Source organism: Octodon degus, unplaced genomic scaffold, assembly GCF_000260255.1.
Source record: "Octodon degus isolate 3935 unplaced genomic scaffold, OctDeg1.0 scaffold00025, whole genome shotgun sequence".
Classification (NCBI taxonomy): Eukaryota; Metazoa; Chordata; class Mammalia; order Rodentia; family Octodontidae; genus Octodon; species Octodon degus.
Window position 1 is genome coordinate 4708354 of NW_004524601.1, and position 15655 is coordinate 4724008.

The following is a 15655-nucleotide window of genomic DNA, read 5'->3' on the forward strand; positions in this document are numbered from 1 at the left end:
TTAAAAGAACTGGTCCCTAAATGAGCAATCTGTACATAGTGCATGTGCTGCAAGATTCAGAACCGAGACCTAGCCACGGCAATGCCACCTTGGTGCCTTCACTTCTGTCTGCATCACCCTGCACCATGCAGAACTGTAATGTGTAGCAGCATAAAGCTGCGGTACAGCAGGGTACAGCCAACAAAGGTCACAGTGCTGGATAAACAAGGTGCAGTGTACAAAAGAGACACCGAGGCTCTGTAAATGAGATGTACAGAATCAGGCTAAAAAAAAAAAAAAAAGATGGGTCATATGTCTGAGTGGAATACCTTGGTTTTTACATTAAGATAGCTGCATTCTACTTCTACATTTTTATTTGAATACACCGCTGGGTGTTGTCTCTCATATTTGACCCCAAGCCCTGACCTTCAGCTGACCTTTCACAGAGTACTTTGCCCCCAGTCAGTAATTGTCCTCATACTCCCTGGTCCATTTAGACTTTTTTTTTTTTCCTCTTGTAGATAAAAGGCTAGATGATGCTGGGTGGCAGGAGCTCTTCCCCAAGCCGATCACTGGCACTTTCGTGCCCACTTTTCCCTGCCTGCTCGGGCACTGGACAGAAAAGGAGGCCAAATCCAAGGGCGGTCTTCTTCTTGGGACCCAACTTCTAGAAGTACCACTGTCTGTGAATAACCTCAGGGAGGAGGAGGTGGAGGCAGACTTGGGGAAGACCCCTCACCTTTCTGTCCCCAGCCTTTTCATTGCTTTTTCAAATGTCCAGGTGAATCAGGGCTGAACCTCAGCTTACAAATTCACACACATCACAGCTGCTTAGATGTGTAGAGCCTACGACCCCTGGGTTTGAGTAGAGGGTGCCACACATTGGCACGTTTTTAGAAACAGGGCAGTGTAATTCAGTGATAGAAACAAAATACAGTTATCTGCCTTTAAAGATTGGCCATGAGCCAGGCGTGGTGGCACATGCCTGTAATCCCAGCACTCAGGAGACTGAGGCAGGAGGATTGTTGCAAGTTCGAAACCAGCATGGGCTACAGAGTGAACTCAAGGCCAGCCTAAACTACATAGCGAGACCCTATCTCAAAAATAATTTTTAAAAAAATTGAACATGAACCTGGATTGTTGTACAAGATACATACTAAAGATATACTATACACTTATTTATTTATTTATTGGAGAAACCGGGGATTGAACTCAGGCCTTTGCGCTTGCCAGGGAAGTGCTTATTCCACTGAGCCATCTCCCTGGCCCTATACTATACACTTTTAAGCCACTCTTGCCAGAGGTTTCCATTATAGGATCTCCTTTATAAAAGCAAATGTAATTAGTCTTATGTGTTGCATTTTATTTTGTATTTGGTGCTAGAGACCAAGACCTTGTCCGTGTAAAGCCTGTGCTCAGACACACTGAGCTACATCCCCAGCCCTCCACACTTGCAAGACCTAAAGCCTCTTTGCCTAAAGCCTCATGTTTGAAAACAATTTTATGAAAGTGACATAATCCCCCAATTTTGAAAAATACAAGCTGCCAGCAAAGTAGCTAAATTTGCTGCATAGACTGGTGTTGGGGAAATGAATTCCAGGTCGCTGAGGAGGACACCTAGGCGACCCATCTGTGTCGAGGAAAATGTCGGTGATGCAGAAGGCGTGAAGGTTAGGCGGTGCCAGGGTCCTGGTAGCGCTGTGCGCTGCCTCATCCCAATGCTGGCTGTAAGCCAGCGTTTATGCCCTGGGCTGTGGGATGCAGAGAACTCAGGCAGCAGCTCTATGTGGCGCGCTCTCCTTTACTAACGTAAAGCTTCCTCAAGGTTACGTGCAATTAGTTGAGCTCATTCAGGTGATGCAGGTAACAAAGCAACATTTTGAGTCTGAGGAAAAAATAGTTCTGATATCAGTCGGTTTGTTCTAACTCTGTGTCGTGACTCTGCCATCTCTCAGACTATCTTGAGCTGTGAAAGATCCGAGCACTTGCTGTGGAACATTCTAGCCACTTCCTTATGAGTTGACCTTTCTTATCTTTAGGTGGTGGCCGAAATCCAGTGACACCTCGCTACATGAGACATTTCAATATCATAACGATCAATGAATTTAGTGATAAGTCCATGTTTGCAATCTTCTCGAGGATCCTGACCTGGCATCTAAAAATCTGGTAAGTCGTCAGAGGACTGTGTGCTTTCCCGTTGCAAGGGATGAGGTCTCTGGAACCGTGTTAGTGTGAGTGGCGCTTCTCCAGGGATGGCCTCCTTGGGGCAGCCCCAGCCACGGGAGGGCTGCTCACCTGGTTCTCCTGCCTCAGCCTCCAGGCGGGAGGGGAACACATGAGGCCACTCACAGCTTCGGCTGTCCCGGAAGTTAACACCCCAGGGCTCCCCGTGCCTGTGCCTCATCAGGGTGACTCTGCAGTGCCTCCGGCTGCGATAGCCCCACCCGTCCCCTGCATGCCGCTGGTGCAGCAGCCAGCTCCCTGGCTGGCTGGAAGTCAAACCGAGCAATCTTTCTGAAGGACATGCAGGCCTCGTCTTTCCACCCGAACCATACTGTTGACCCTTCTTTTTCTCTGGAAACTCTCATTTCACCAGTGTCCTCTATCAGTTCTGCATGTGGCAGTTGGGTGGAAGAGCTAGACAGCATTTGTCTCAGAAGTGTGCGCCTGGCCTGGTGCTTCTGCCCTTGCTGAAGTGGTTTTGGGTTCAGTAAGCCAGTCCTGCCCAGGCACGGGGCCCTCCGGGCACAGCACTGCGCGGAGTGGAGAGCAGCTGTCACAGCAGCAGAACGAGATGTTGTACATCGGTTTGTCAACTTAGCCATCGGTTTGGTCATGCTAACTATCAGTTATGTAATGTAATTCTGTGTTTCTAATTTTTTAATTTAATGTTTTCTTAAGTTATAAATTTCCAGATGAATTTCTAGATTTGACTACGCAAATTGTATATGGCACAATGACCCTATATAAAGAAGCCATGAAGAATCTCTTGCCTACGCCCGCTAAATCTCACTACTTGTTCAATCTCCGGGATTTCTCCCGTGTCATTCAGGGGGTTTGTCTGTCAAGACCAGAGACGGCAGAAACCAAAGAAGTGATGAAGCGTCTCTGGGTTCATGAGGTAACGTTCCCCATTATCAAAATATAATTAAGCAAGAAACAGTGTTTACCATACCAACAACTAAGGGAAAAGAAAGATTTAGCAATTTATTTTGTTGGAGTGCATGCAGCTATTTCGTACTGTGAAGGCCAGTGATCAGGATAGTCTGTTAAATGCTTAATTCCAAGACATTTTATTTTAGGGTTAAAATGTCTAGCTTTTCACTTTAAAGAAATTTTTGTTGATTTATAAGTCTTTAAAGTGCTGGGTGTGGTGGCACATGCCTGTAATCCCAGCACTCCAGAGGCTGAGACAGGAGGATTGCTCAGAGTTTGTTAAGCCTGGGCTACAAAGAGAGCTGAAGGCCAGCTTGAACTGCAAAGTGAAGCCCTGTGTCAGAAAGACAGGGGGGGGGTGCTCTTTAAAGTGACTTAACCCTTGGGGGAATTGTGAAATACATGCACAGGATCCAAGAGATGTAAGGAAAGGGAAGGGGAGAGGGAAGTCTATAAAAAGTGAATCAAGAGGCCAGGTGTGGTGGTACATTTCTGTAATCCCAGCACTCTGGAGGCTGAGTCAGAAGAATTGCTGTGAATTCAAGGCCAGCCTGAACTGCATAGCATGACCCAATCTAAAAAAAAAAAGAATTAGAAATGTCGTGTCTGTGGACTGATGCCTATAAATGTAATCATTATGTGCCACAAACATGTACCAATAAAAAACAGAAGGCAGGACATATAGCTCAACAGCATAAGTGCCTGCCTGGAAGTGCAAGGTCCCAAGTTCGATCCCTGGTATCGAAAAAAAAAAAAATTTAAATAGAATATTTTAAGGAGATTTTTTAGAAGTAAATGCATTAATTTACATTATTTATTTGTACTATTACAAGATTAAAAAAAGAAATTTCACTCATCAGTTTGCGAAGTCATACTTGGCGAGCAGAGAGACAACATGAAGTGTATCAAGTTCCTTTTGGATTAGAGATGCACAAGTTATGAACACTTAAAAGTGAAAGGGAAGAGGAAGAAGGCAAAAAATCATGTGACAAAAATAAGGGTTCCATTTTTAAATGGTCAAGGACTGTGGGGAGGGTGGAAGGAAAAAGCCTAAGCACGAGCCATCTTAGTACAGAAATGATAGAGGTGCTGTAACTGAGCAGTGCGGCCAAGGAACCCGGCAAGGAGCAGCTGCTGGCTGCATGCCACAAGCCTGCCCAGGCGAGGGAGGAGCCAGCTTCTGGAGGCGTCTTAGACGCCCTGACCCCCGCACCTGCAGAGTGGACCCCAGCGCCGTCCACGCTGCCCCGCCCGTTGGCTGCAGCACTGTTGCCGAGAGCTCTGGGCACAGGGCATCCTGAGGCTGTGAACCACCCCCTGCAGCGAGGACCAGGTGGGATGCCTGCCAGATGCCACCAGGTGAAAGGGAGAGGACAGGCAGGGAGGCGGCCCTGCACCACCGCCATGGGGCCTTGCTTTGGGTCGCTGGAGCAGAGGCGTCCAGGCCAGTGGCTCAGCAGCAGTGCTTCGTTGCTCGCCTTCTGGAGGCTGAGCGCTTGGGGTTCAGGCCAGGCTGCACCGGGACTGGGGCAGGGCCTCCTTCTTGTTCCCAGCATGATGGCAGGTGAGGCTGCTGGGCTCCTCTGTACAGCTCTGGTCTGTAGGAAGGCTGTTGCTTTGGCTCGTGTGAGCAGCTCACAGATGTGTGCCACGCCCGTAGTTTTTCTCATTCATTCTGATTACAACCGTGCTTGTGATGTGAAAGGCCTTCACTGTGGTTTTGGTTTCCCTAGTGACCAAGGGTGTGGAACATCCTCCAAGACCTTCTGGGACACCTGTATGTCTCTTCCTTTGTCCTCTACTAAGTCTCAGGCTGCATCTGCCCCTTATCCAACCTGGACAGTACACACTTATCGCTGACTTACAAGTGTTTCCTTTTATTCTGTGCATTGTCTTCACGTTCTTGATAATATCCTTTGAAGCATGAAAAATTTTAATTTTGATGTAATCCACTTCTTTCTTCTGTCCTTGGGTGTTTTCAGTGCAGAATAACTAATACTTTTTATCAACCCACACATGCAGCATGTAGCAGTCACATTCCTCACAGGGAACCAACGTGCACATAGTGCATCTTCAGTCTTTTTCTCATTCCTTTACCTCCTTCCCTACCCTGCCATCCCCTTCCCTCCTCTCTTTTTCCATCTCTTGCTTCCCTTTTCCGTTTTGCAAAAAGGGGAGGATGGTTAGAGCCTTGGAGAAGCTAGAGAGAATGCGAGTGAGACAGCTTTATGCCTCCAAAACTAGCTGTGTGCCCCATAGAACTGATGAATAGCCACACAAAGCAAAGTGGAGACAACTCAGGTACCCGTAAGTAGGTGGGCAGACAGGTGCGGTGCTACCTGTTCACGCAGTGGAGCTTTATTCAGCCCTAACACTGGGTGGCAAGGCAATGTGTCCTGTGTCATACACAGACCTGGGGACTGTTACGCTAATGGAAGCCAGACCCAAGATCACATATGGTCCCAACTATACGGAAAGCACAGAATAAGCACACTAGTAGTCAAGGCTAGCGGAAGGGGGTGAGGAGGAGTGTCTCTCACAGGTACCAGACTTCGGGGGATTGTGGAAAATTTTGGAAGTAGAAAACAATGGATAGTCCTACAATTTTGTACCTATTCTGAACTCATTGCGGTATACGTTTAAAAGAGTGAATTTTGGGCTGAAGTATACTTGCTGAGCAAGTAACATGCTCCCGATTTTATTCCAACACTGAGAAAAAGGATGAATTTTATATGATATGAAATTTATCTTTAGTTTAAAAATCTGCAATTAATCACTCAACATGAATTACAGTATAAGGGTGCCAGAAGTTATGTCCTTTGCAGCCATCTAGATTTATAATAGAAAGTTTGACATGTTAACTTTTTAAAATGTGGGAAGTGCCAGACATGGTGACATGTACCTGTGAGCCCAGCACTTGGAAGGCTGAGGCAGGAGGACCATGACAAATGCAAGGCTAGCCTGGGCTACAAAGGAAGACCCTGCCTCAAAAAGAATAAGAAATAGAAATGTGAGACATGGTGGTAGAGCGGCAGTCCCAGTTGCAGAGGGCGCATCAAGGACCCAGAATGTGGACAAGAGGGGCCTGCGGAGGTGGTGTGAACGTTTAGGAGCTTGGATTTGATCTCCAGGTGCCCACAAGGGCTGTGGATATGCAGAGCCCCCAGCACGGTGTCCTTAACAGTGTGCCCTGACCCACAAAAGGAAGCGGGGCTAGGAGCTTGGATGCCCCAGGCACCAAGGGTGCTGCGCTGTGGCCCGAAAGCCCCCAGGGGCCTGGGGTCTGCATTTGAGGATGTGCCTCAGAGGCTGCCTGTGCAGTGTGTGACCATCTTGGAGAGACGGGCCGTGGGTTCTTGGAGCTTGCCCCAAGATATCAACATGTTAGAGTCGTGGTTGAGTGGCGATCCTGGTACATGGGGTGGTTTAGTGTGGCTGCCTTCTCCTGGGGCGCATTGTCTGATGTCTTCAGGGCCTCAGTCCAAAGCAGACTTCAGCTGGAAAGCTGATGGTTCTATAAACAGCTTTTGAACTGGCTGAGGTTGAAAGAGGCTTGCGTCCTACCATATTCAGCCACCACTGTTAGGAAAGGGGACAGTGCTACTGAAGCATTGATTTGGTGACTAAAACCAGGCTTCTGCAGCACTATCATTACCCCGAAGCTGAGGTAGTTTATAACAATTACACGTTTTGGTTCTAAAACATTTGTTTCCGCATGTTGTCACTTTGGGCACAGATCTGTGAGATTCGCAAAGTAGATAATGGTGCTCCCACTTTATGGCTGAAGGGGCTGATACAGCTAGTTGCCGTGATGTGCCCAAAACCCAGGGCTGAGTCAGACTTCACCGTCCTGCTGACAAAAACCTGCATTGTTTATACCACGTGAGGACCTGTCTACTTGAAATGCCGTGAGGAAATGCTGAGGCCCAGGGCTTAGCTACAGATTAGTTTTCTCACCATTCTGGATGCTGAAGATCCAAAATCAAGGTGGCCTTGCATTTGTGACAGGAGCAGAGGAAACGAGGGTCAGAGGAGAGAGCGTGCTGGTGTCACTGGTCCTATTGGACCAAGGGCCCAACCTTATGATGTTGTTTATCCTCCATCTCCTACTTCAGGGCCCTCTCCAAATATAGTGACATTGAAACTCAGAACTTCACAGTATGAGATGTGACCAGAACATGTGCTCAGTGTTTAAATAAAAATTATTACAGGGCCGGCCAAGTAGCTCAGTGGATTAAAGCGCCTGCTTAGACAGACGCAGTGACCAGAGTTTGATTCCCAGCCTGCCTTGCTGCCCCCGCCCCCGGGGTGCACTGAGGCAGCAATTGAGACTGGGTGTGGTGGCACATGCCTGTAATCCCAGCTCTTTGGGGGGCTGAACACAGGCGGATCATTACAAGTCCAATTTTCATAGTGAGACCCTATAGAACCTTACTAAAAATACAAAAATAAATAAATACTTTCACAGTAAGAGACACATTCACATCGGTCCTGCTCAGGATGCTTCCCTCACTTCGAACCTCATTCTTGCCACTTCCATTCACTTGATGCCACCATTCTTGCCACTTGCTGAAGCATTTTTAGTGGCCTCTCTTGGGAGTGTCTTCTGAGGTGTGATCACAAGTGCAGTGACTGCTGCTGCTGAGCACCACCCCAAGGAAAGGCAGGCCGTAAGAGCATTCCTGCGCATCCCCCTCCTCCGTACTGACTGAATCTGGCACTGGGACTTCTGGATCCTCCCCAGGTCAAAATGACCCTGAAAGGTCAGCGTTTTGAATCGGTTCAGGATATCAGATAGCTGTGACTGCACAACTAAAGACACTCAGGAAAGAGTACTCCAGAACCGCTTCAGAAAGTGGTAAGAATGATGGGATGAGTTCAGAGTGAGGGTATTTGGAAGGGGTTTAGTGACGTTGTCCTTTACTGTAATTATCTTTAAGCATTCACTGTATAGTTTGAACACACTTCATATCAATTTGGAGATGAGGGGCACAATTCAATCCAGAGTGTAAGCCCGAGGCAGTTGTAATACCTCAGGGACATAGTTGCTGTGTACAGCAGGCCTTATTCCTTTCTGCAGTCCTATTATGTGCATGTAAGGGACTTCCAACAAAAGTAATTAGCAGACAGCAAAACAATTCCTCCTTAAACCAAGATGTGTCCTTTTTCACTAGAAAATGTACGTAAAGCAAATAATATCTTCTGATTGCCAATAACTTTTTTAAAATGTTGTCGTAGACAGAATGTCATGAGAAGTGAGGGGAAAACCCTGGACAGCAGCGCCCAGCTCTGTGACCACAGCTAGGTCACCAGCAAAGGCTGCCGCTGGCCTTCTTGTGGCTCCTGTTCTCCTCATAGCTACACGATCGATGTCAGTTCACCGAATAGCCTTTTTTTATTGATGGGTGAATGTGACTACTTAGTATTCCAAGTCAGTATGGCTGAACCTGATATTTAAAATAAACATTACTGCAGGTTAGTCAAGATAATTTGACCATGCTTTTGCCAAACCTATAGACGTCTTCTGAGTGTTGTTATGTTACTTTGTAACTCATATTCTAGAAATAAGAAAAAATTGAAGCTAGGAATTCACCCCTAAAATAACTTTTTAAAACTATGCAGGTCCTTAGAGTGTACTATGATCGCCTTCTGGATAATGCAGACAGAAGCTGGCTTGTCAACTACATTCAAGAAATTTTAAAAGACCACATGAATGAAGATTTCCATGAGCTTTTTAGAAGTTTGGATTTTGATAACGACGGCATAGTACAAGAAGATGACCTACGAAGCTTAATGTTCTGTGATTTCCATGATCCCAAGCGGGAAGATACAAACTACAGGGAAGTGGCCAACGTGGATAACCTCCGGGTGATAGTGGAAATGCACCTGGAGGAGTACAACAACATGAGCAAGAAACCCATGAACCTCGTCTTATTCCGATTCGCCATAGAACACATCAGCAGAATCTCTCGGATCTTGAAGCAGCCCCGCAGCCACGCTCTGCTGGTTGGCGTCGGGGGCAGTGGGAGGCAGTCTGTCACCCGGCTGGCTGCCCACATGTGTGACTACTCTGTTTTCTATGTTGAAATCTCCAAGAGCTATGGGAACAATGAGTGGCGCGAAGATTTAAAAGTGATCTTAAGAAAATGTGCCGAAGGAGACATGCAGGGCGTCTTCCTTTTTACAGATACTCAGATTAAAAAAGAGACATTTCTGGAAGATGTGAATAATCTACTGAATGCTGGGGAGGTTCCAAACCTCTTTGCAGTGGATGAGAAGCAAGAGATCTGTGAAAAAATGCGTCAGTTAGATCGCCAGCGGGACAAGACCAAGCAGACTGATGGAAGCCCTGTGGCTCTTTTCAACATGTTCATTGATCGCTGCCGCAACCAGCTGCACGTGGTGCTCGCCATGAGCCCCATCGGAGATGCATTTCGGAACCGTCTTAGGAAGTTCCCTGCTCTTGTCAACTGCTGTACCATTGACTGGTTTCAGGTAGCACTATATATACTTTAGATAGACTTCAAGAAATGTTCAGTTTTTGTTACTGTTGAACTTACTTTATAGACTCCCCTCAAAAATGTAGTTTACTTATTTCTCAGATCCATCATGATGCATTTTATGTAATTGCAGTTATAAAAGTCATTTAATGTAAAAGTATGTGAGCACATATAGTCACAATTGCAATATATTGTAGGAAGTTTTAGAATTGTGTATATCAAGCAGAGTCCTGAAAGGAAGCAGAATGTATTTGAAGACTTCACTGAGAAAAGTTAGGCTGGGTTAAGGCAACTGAGAAGGGAGGCTAGAGACCCAGGAAGGGGTGAACCAGCAGCAGGATGTTGTTACTACAGCTGGGTATAAAAGGGCTGTAAGGGGGAAGAAGGTTACTGCATCTCAGAGGGAGCCTGAGCTGTGGAAAGAGGACTGCCCCACTGAAACCCAAAACCTGGAGCCCAGCTACTCCACCTCCACCTGCTGCTTCTTCCACTCTTTGGTCTCAAGTAGACAAACCTAACAAAACCCAAAGGAGTCAGGGGGACATTTTTTATAGTAAACTCCTGCATCAGAATGCGCAAACTTGAGCAGACAAAGGAAGAGAACAGATATTGGGGGTGGCAGAGGAGCGTAGCAAAGGAGAGTGATGAATTCACTGCAAAATAGTTCAGTTCTCCCTCTGGTCTTAGCAATGCATTACAATGCATTCTCCACATTATAGTGGGAGCTTTGTGGCCTGGGTCCACAAGTTGTGGCCACAAATCCTCCAGAGAAATCAAGAAGACAGTTATTTATACGAGTCTAGTGTTTAGGAGGAAAAGTTAATATTTACCCCCAAGAAATATTGGGAAAATTAAAATAATACCAGTGAAAAGCACATGGAAACAGGTATTCTGTCAGCCTAGTTCCTGCACTCCTCCTTGCATCTGTGCTATTCCTAGTCCCTTTCCCTAGCCCAGAGTGGGGAGTCTTCCTAACAGGCCACGCGGCCTGCGCTGGCCACTGATGTCCAGCCCTGAGCATGCAAAGGAGTGACCTTGAGGAAGCACTAAAGCGCTTTTCTCCACTTCAGTCGTGGCCCGAGGACGCATTGCAGGCAGTCGCCTCCCGCTTCTTGGAAGACATTGAAATGTCAGTGGAAATACGCGATGGCTGCATCGACATGTGTAAGAGCTTCCACACTTCGACTATAAACTTATCAACATCCTTCTATAATGAGCTTCAGAGATACAACTATGTGACTCCCACCTCTTATCTCGAATTAATCTCCACCTTCAAACTGTTGTTAGAAAAGAAAAGAAGGTAAAGATGAAATTTGATATTTTTATATAAGCTGTGGTACTTAAGATATTTGTGTGCAAAATGTTAAGTCTTTGAATGACTTCATCCACCCATGTTTTGCGGGTAGGAAGCAGGTCTTATCCTTACACATGGACGTGTTGCCCACCACATTACAAATACATAACCGTGTCTATTGAAAGAGGGAAAGTGTTCCTGGCAGGAAAGACCCCAGGGCTCTTTGACAGTGATTTTGGTAAACTCTATGACAGAGTGATTATTTTGGATCAGTAGTTAGGTCATGCTTAAGTCTTGTTTTGGGGCTCCAAACAGCTGAAACATGAGAGACAGCCACTTGACATGCACGGGTGATTGCGTTCTGTGCTAGAGAGATCCCATGTGAAGCTGTCAGTGCGAAACACCCAGACCTGCAGGGCAGAGCGCCGCTGGGCGTGGTGGCATGCACAGGCAATCAAGGTGAACGCGAGCATGATGCCAGTCCTGGCGGGTCAGGGAGACCCCGTCTCGAGAAAAAAGTGGCAAAGTGAGATTTCAGAGAACTTTTCACAAGTTTCTTTGGTTCTAAAAATTAATACTTAGTATATTACAGAATTTCAAAGTTTACAAAGTTAAAAATTTTTAAACTCTGAAGTTAAAAACCTAGAAAATATTAGCGGTCTCTTTTAAGGTGATCTTTGATTAATATTTAGTTTCATTCAAAAATTAAACATTTTTGACTGCATATATATTTACTTTGTATTTTTGATATATTTTATTTCTCTGTTAAATTCTCATTTAACAAATCAAACTTTCCTAGGTTCTTAAATAATTATGTCTAGTAAGTCAAAGCTAATCATATTGGGAGCCTTAAATTCTTTTAAATGTCTTAACGTTTTCTATAAAATCCATGAGGTTTTCTTCGTACCCTGAAAGCACAAACCTTATACGACCCCATATACAACCGCTCTACTGGAGTTTCAAGTATAAGCTAGTAATCTAACAGAACAAGTTCACTTACGGATTTAAAAAATACTTAAAATACCAACTGGATGCAGATGTGTTATAAAAATAATAATAATATGCATTTCTTCATACTCTATATGTCTGTAGCAGTCTCTAACCCTCCCAGTGGGCGGCTCACTATTGCAAGCCCTGCGATGCGTTCTCCTCGTACCCGCAGGACATTCTCCCCCTGTGCACAGCACAGCGGTCATCGCCCCGACCCAGCGCGTAGTGTGACTTGCCTGGATTTGTTATTTCTTTGGCTCTCGGGGTCATTACCTTCCTGCACAGCCCTTAGGCTCTGCTACTTACTGGAGGTCTTTTCTCTCTCTCTTGCTCTTTCTTCCTAACTTCCCTCTCTGGGAGGACTGAAGTTCTCAGAGACTCTGATTCAGCTTTGGCCCTCGCTTCTGGCCAGGGCCTTGGTGCTGCACTCACAGTATTTAAAGAAAGCAAGATGATAATCATGAGGTCTAACTTATAAGAATGCCTAAAGTGCCTGGATTTGTAGACATTTTCTTTTCCTTTTTTTTTTTTTTTTTTCCTTTTTTTTTTTTGCGGTACCAGGGATTGAACTCAGGACCTGCGCTTGCCAGACAAGCACTTATTCCACTGAGCCATCTCCCTAGCCCAATGACTCTCATTTGTTGTACAAATTTGGTCAGGATTTTTTTCTTTCAAATTTAAAAACGTTTATTGTCTCAAATCCTGCCTAGTGCTTGCTCTTCTTTCCTTAGTAGCTAGTGCCTTAGATCCGTGTCATTGACTGTAGGTCCTCGGGTCACCAACCAGAAGCCAGTGGCCATGGGAGAGCTCAGTGTTGATGCCAACCTGGGCAGGACCAAGGCCTTCCTCGCTGGCTGCCCAGTGTCACCTGAGCCCAAACCCACATATGAGCCAGGGTTAGACATGGAGCCCTAGGCTGTATTTCTTTTGGGAGCTTTGCTCAGATAGATGGGACATGGGACAAAAATGCACCCTGCCTGCACTTCCCTCTCCTGAAGATGGACTTTTCACTGTCTTCCCCTTATCTTTCCAGCCCAGGGTGGCTTCCTGCTCCAGCCTGTGGCCTGCTGAGGGTTCCTAAAATGTGTCACTTTCTACTCTGAAACACTATGACATATCCAGAACTCTAAAATGAAGTGAACATATCAAAAAAGGGCCATTTGATCTTTAAGGAGAGAATATAGGTAAATGTAGATAATTCATGGAAAAACTTAAATTGAAAAGTCCATCAGAGCGTGACATTATTATGTCTGTTCAGTTATTACTATATACTCATTCTGCATCACAGTGTTGGACTTTGTTATCTGTCATGTCCACCTCTTTTGTCTTTTTTTTTCTTTTTTTCCTGGTACCAGGGATCAAGCTTAAGATCTTACACTTGCCAGGCAGATGCTTATGCCACTGAGCTATATCCCCAGCCCTCTTTTGTCATAATAAAAAACAATTCCTGGGGCTGGGGAGATAGCTCAGCAGTCTTAAGTACCTGCCTGGATAGCACAGAGTCCTGAGTTTGATCCCTGGTACCGCATGCTGTGCTGGCCCTGGAACCCTGGGTGCACCGTCCTGGCCACAGAAACCAGAAGTGGTAGCGCATGCCTGTAATCGCAGCACTGGGCAGGCTGAGACAGGAGGATCTCTATGAGTCTGAACTGTGTAGCAAGACCCTGTATCGAATTTTTTAAAAATCCTATTTTAAGAAAGATCATACATCTTAAAAGAATTTTTTCTTCATGCAGCAATACAAACAAGGTTTTGGGGGCACTGAAGTCTATTTGAAATAAAATAGACTATTTGATTATAAAAAAGTTTTAAGGAGAAATAGGGTTTTCAAATCAACTTATAAGATGATTAATTTTGAAGACGTGTTTAACTTTGAGGCAGCAGACGTCTTGCCTGGCCTCTGGCCTCTGGTGCTTTTGCTCCTTTGAGTTCAGATACTGCAGCCACAAAACGCGTAGGACAGACTGCCTGGCTGTTGTGCTCATGCACAGTCTGGTGTCACGGATTTCCCACTTTTGGACAAATTGTAACATGAGTGGAAAATCACACGCACCTTTAATAATGTCCCGAGACAGCCCGCAAGGCTCAGAACGCCGGAGTCTGGTTGCTGTCGGACCAGCTCCTCCCACCCTCGTCTCTCCTTGTGCTTCTAGTGAGGTGATGAAAATGAAGAAGAGGTATGAGGTGGGCCTGGACAAGCTGGACTCCGCGTCCTCGCAGGTGGCCACCATGCAGTTGGAGCTGGAGGCGCTGCAGCCCCAGCTACGGGTGGCCAGCAAGGAGGTGGATGAGATGATGCTGATCATCGAGAAGGAGTCCATCGAAGTCGCCAAAACGGAAAAAATTGTGAAAGCTGACGAGATCGTGGCCAACGATCAGGCCATGGCAGCCAAGGCCATCAAAGACGAGTGCGATGCGGACCTGGCTGGAGCACTGCCCATCCTGGAGTCCGCGCTGTCCGCGCTGGACACCCTGACTGCACAGGTGAGAGCCGCGCTTCCTGGGCACCTGCCAGCCTCCTGCCTGTCCCTGAAATTTTGAAGTTAAAGACATGTTGAAGTTGGCGAAGGATCTCCTAGTTCCCAGAGAGAAACACATGTGCCTAACCCACTTTAGAATGGAAAGAAAGCTGCCCGCCAGTGTAACTTATGGTAGAAATGACAGTTCACTCACTAACTCTCCTTCTTCTGCTCAGCAGAGGCCAGGACCCATGGGGATAGAACTTAGTCCAAGATCGTCTTGAGGCTGTTTGTGTTTAGATATGTTGTGATTAGGGTACGTCCCACCATAGCTGACTGGATCATTCTACTGATGTGTGTCCCTTTTTTGGTCATACATAAAATAATGTCTTTTATAATGACTTATTTTAGTAGCCTTAGATTTGATTCATTATATTTAAAAATAAGATGCATAGAGGGAATATATTGGTGTAGAAAAGTAGAGGTAGATCTCTGAGGAACCTTGACTGTACTTTTGAGTAAGATGGAGGAGCATAACAACAGGCAGCCTCACACATTTTCTGGAGGCCATTGTGCTGATAGGCATCAAAGCCCTAAAAATAAAAATACAAAATAGAAAGTCTTTAGTTCAACATGATGATTGTGCTGAGTGTAGTGGCACACTCTTGTAATCCCAACACTTGGGAGGCTGAGGCAGGAGGATCTCAGCAAGTGTGAGGTCAGCCTGGGTTCCAGAGTGAATTCTAGGCCAACCTGAACTTCAACATACTGAGACCCTGTCGAAAGAAAGAAAGTAACCCACACAACAGTTGTAATAACAAAAGTAGAATAAAAGAATAGAAAAGGTCCTAATATGGATATGGCTAGCTTTCTATTGGAATGGCAGGCAGACATTAAAAGCGATATCCATGTGTGCTAACCTGGAAGGTTGTCCGCTACATGTTGCTACTTGGATAGGGCAGGCTTGAAAACAGCCTGTGTCTATGTAGGATCTAGACTCTGGAAAAGATACAGAAGAACGTAAACCAAAATCCGAATGCTAACTACATAGCGGGAGCATAGGAGACCTTCAGGAGGGTTACGAAATACTGCTGTGTCTAATTCTCGGTATTTCCCCAAAGTCTGCATGGAGGGCTGTTATTTTGAGCAGTCATAAGCTCTGTCCTATGGCGTCCACATCTGTCTTTGTTTTGAAGCAGACCTGGTGTCACAGCATCTCGGCTAGGGTACCCTCCTGTTAGTCTTCTGCTCTCATGTTTCCTTTGGGACAAGCTTGT

The 15655-nt window shown here is 45.9% G+C and overlaps 1 protein-coding gene across 3 annotated transcripts in view; it reads left to right on the forward strand.

Moving 5' to 3' along the window:
• Positions 1-15655, forward strand: part of Dnah7 (dynein axonemal heavy chain 7) — a 268173-nt gene that overhangs the window by 151209 nt on the left and 101309 nt on the right. For all 3 annotated transcript variants that reach the window (XM_023712349.1, XM_023712350.1, XM_023712351.1), the window contains 5 exons: positions 2019-2145; positions 2881-3100; positions 8758-9630; positions 10706-10935; positions 14073-14403. In XM_023712349.1, the coding sequence (XP_023568117.1) occupies positions 2019-2145; positions 2881-3100; positions 8758-9630; positions 10706-10935; positions 14073-14403 (1781 nt within the window). The remainder of the gene's footprint in view (positions 1-2018; positions 2146-2880; positions 3101-8757; positions 9631-10705; positions 10936-14072; positions 14404-15655) is intronic.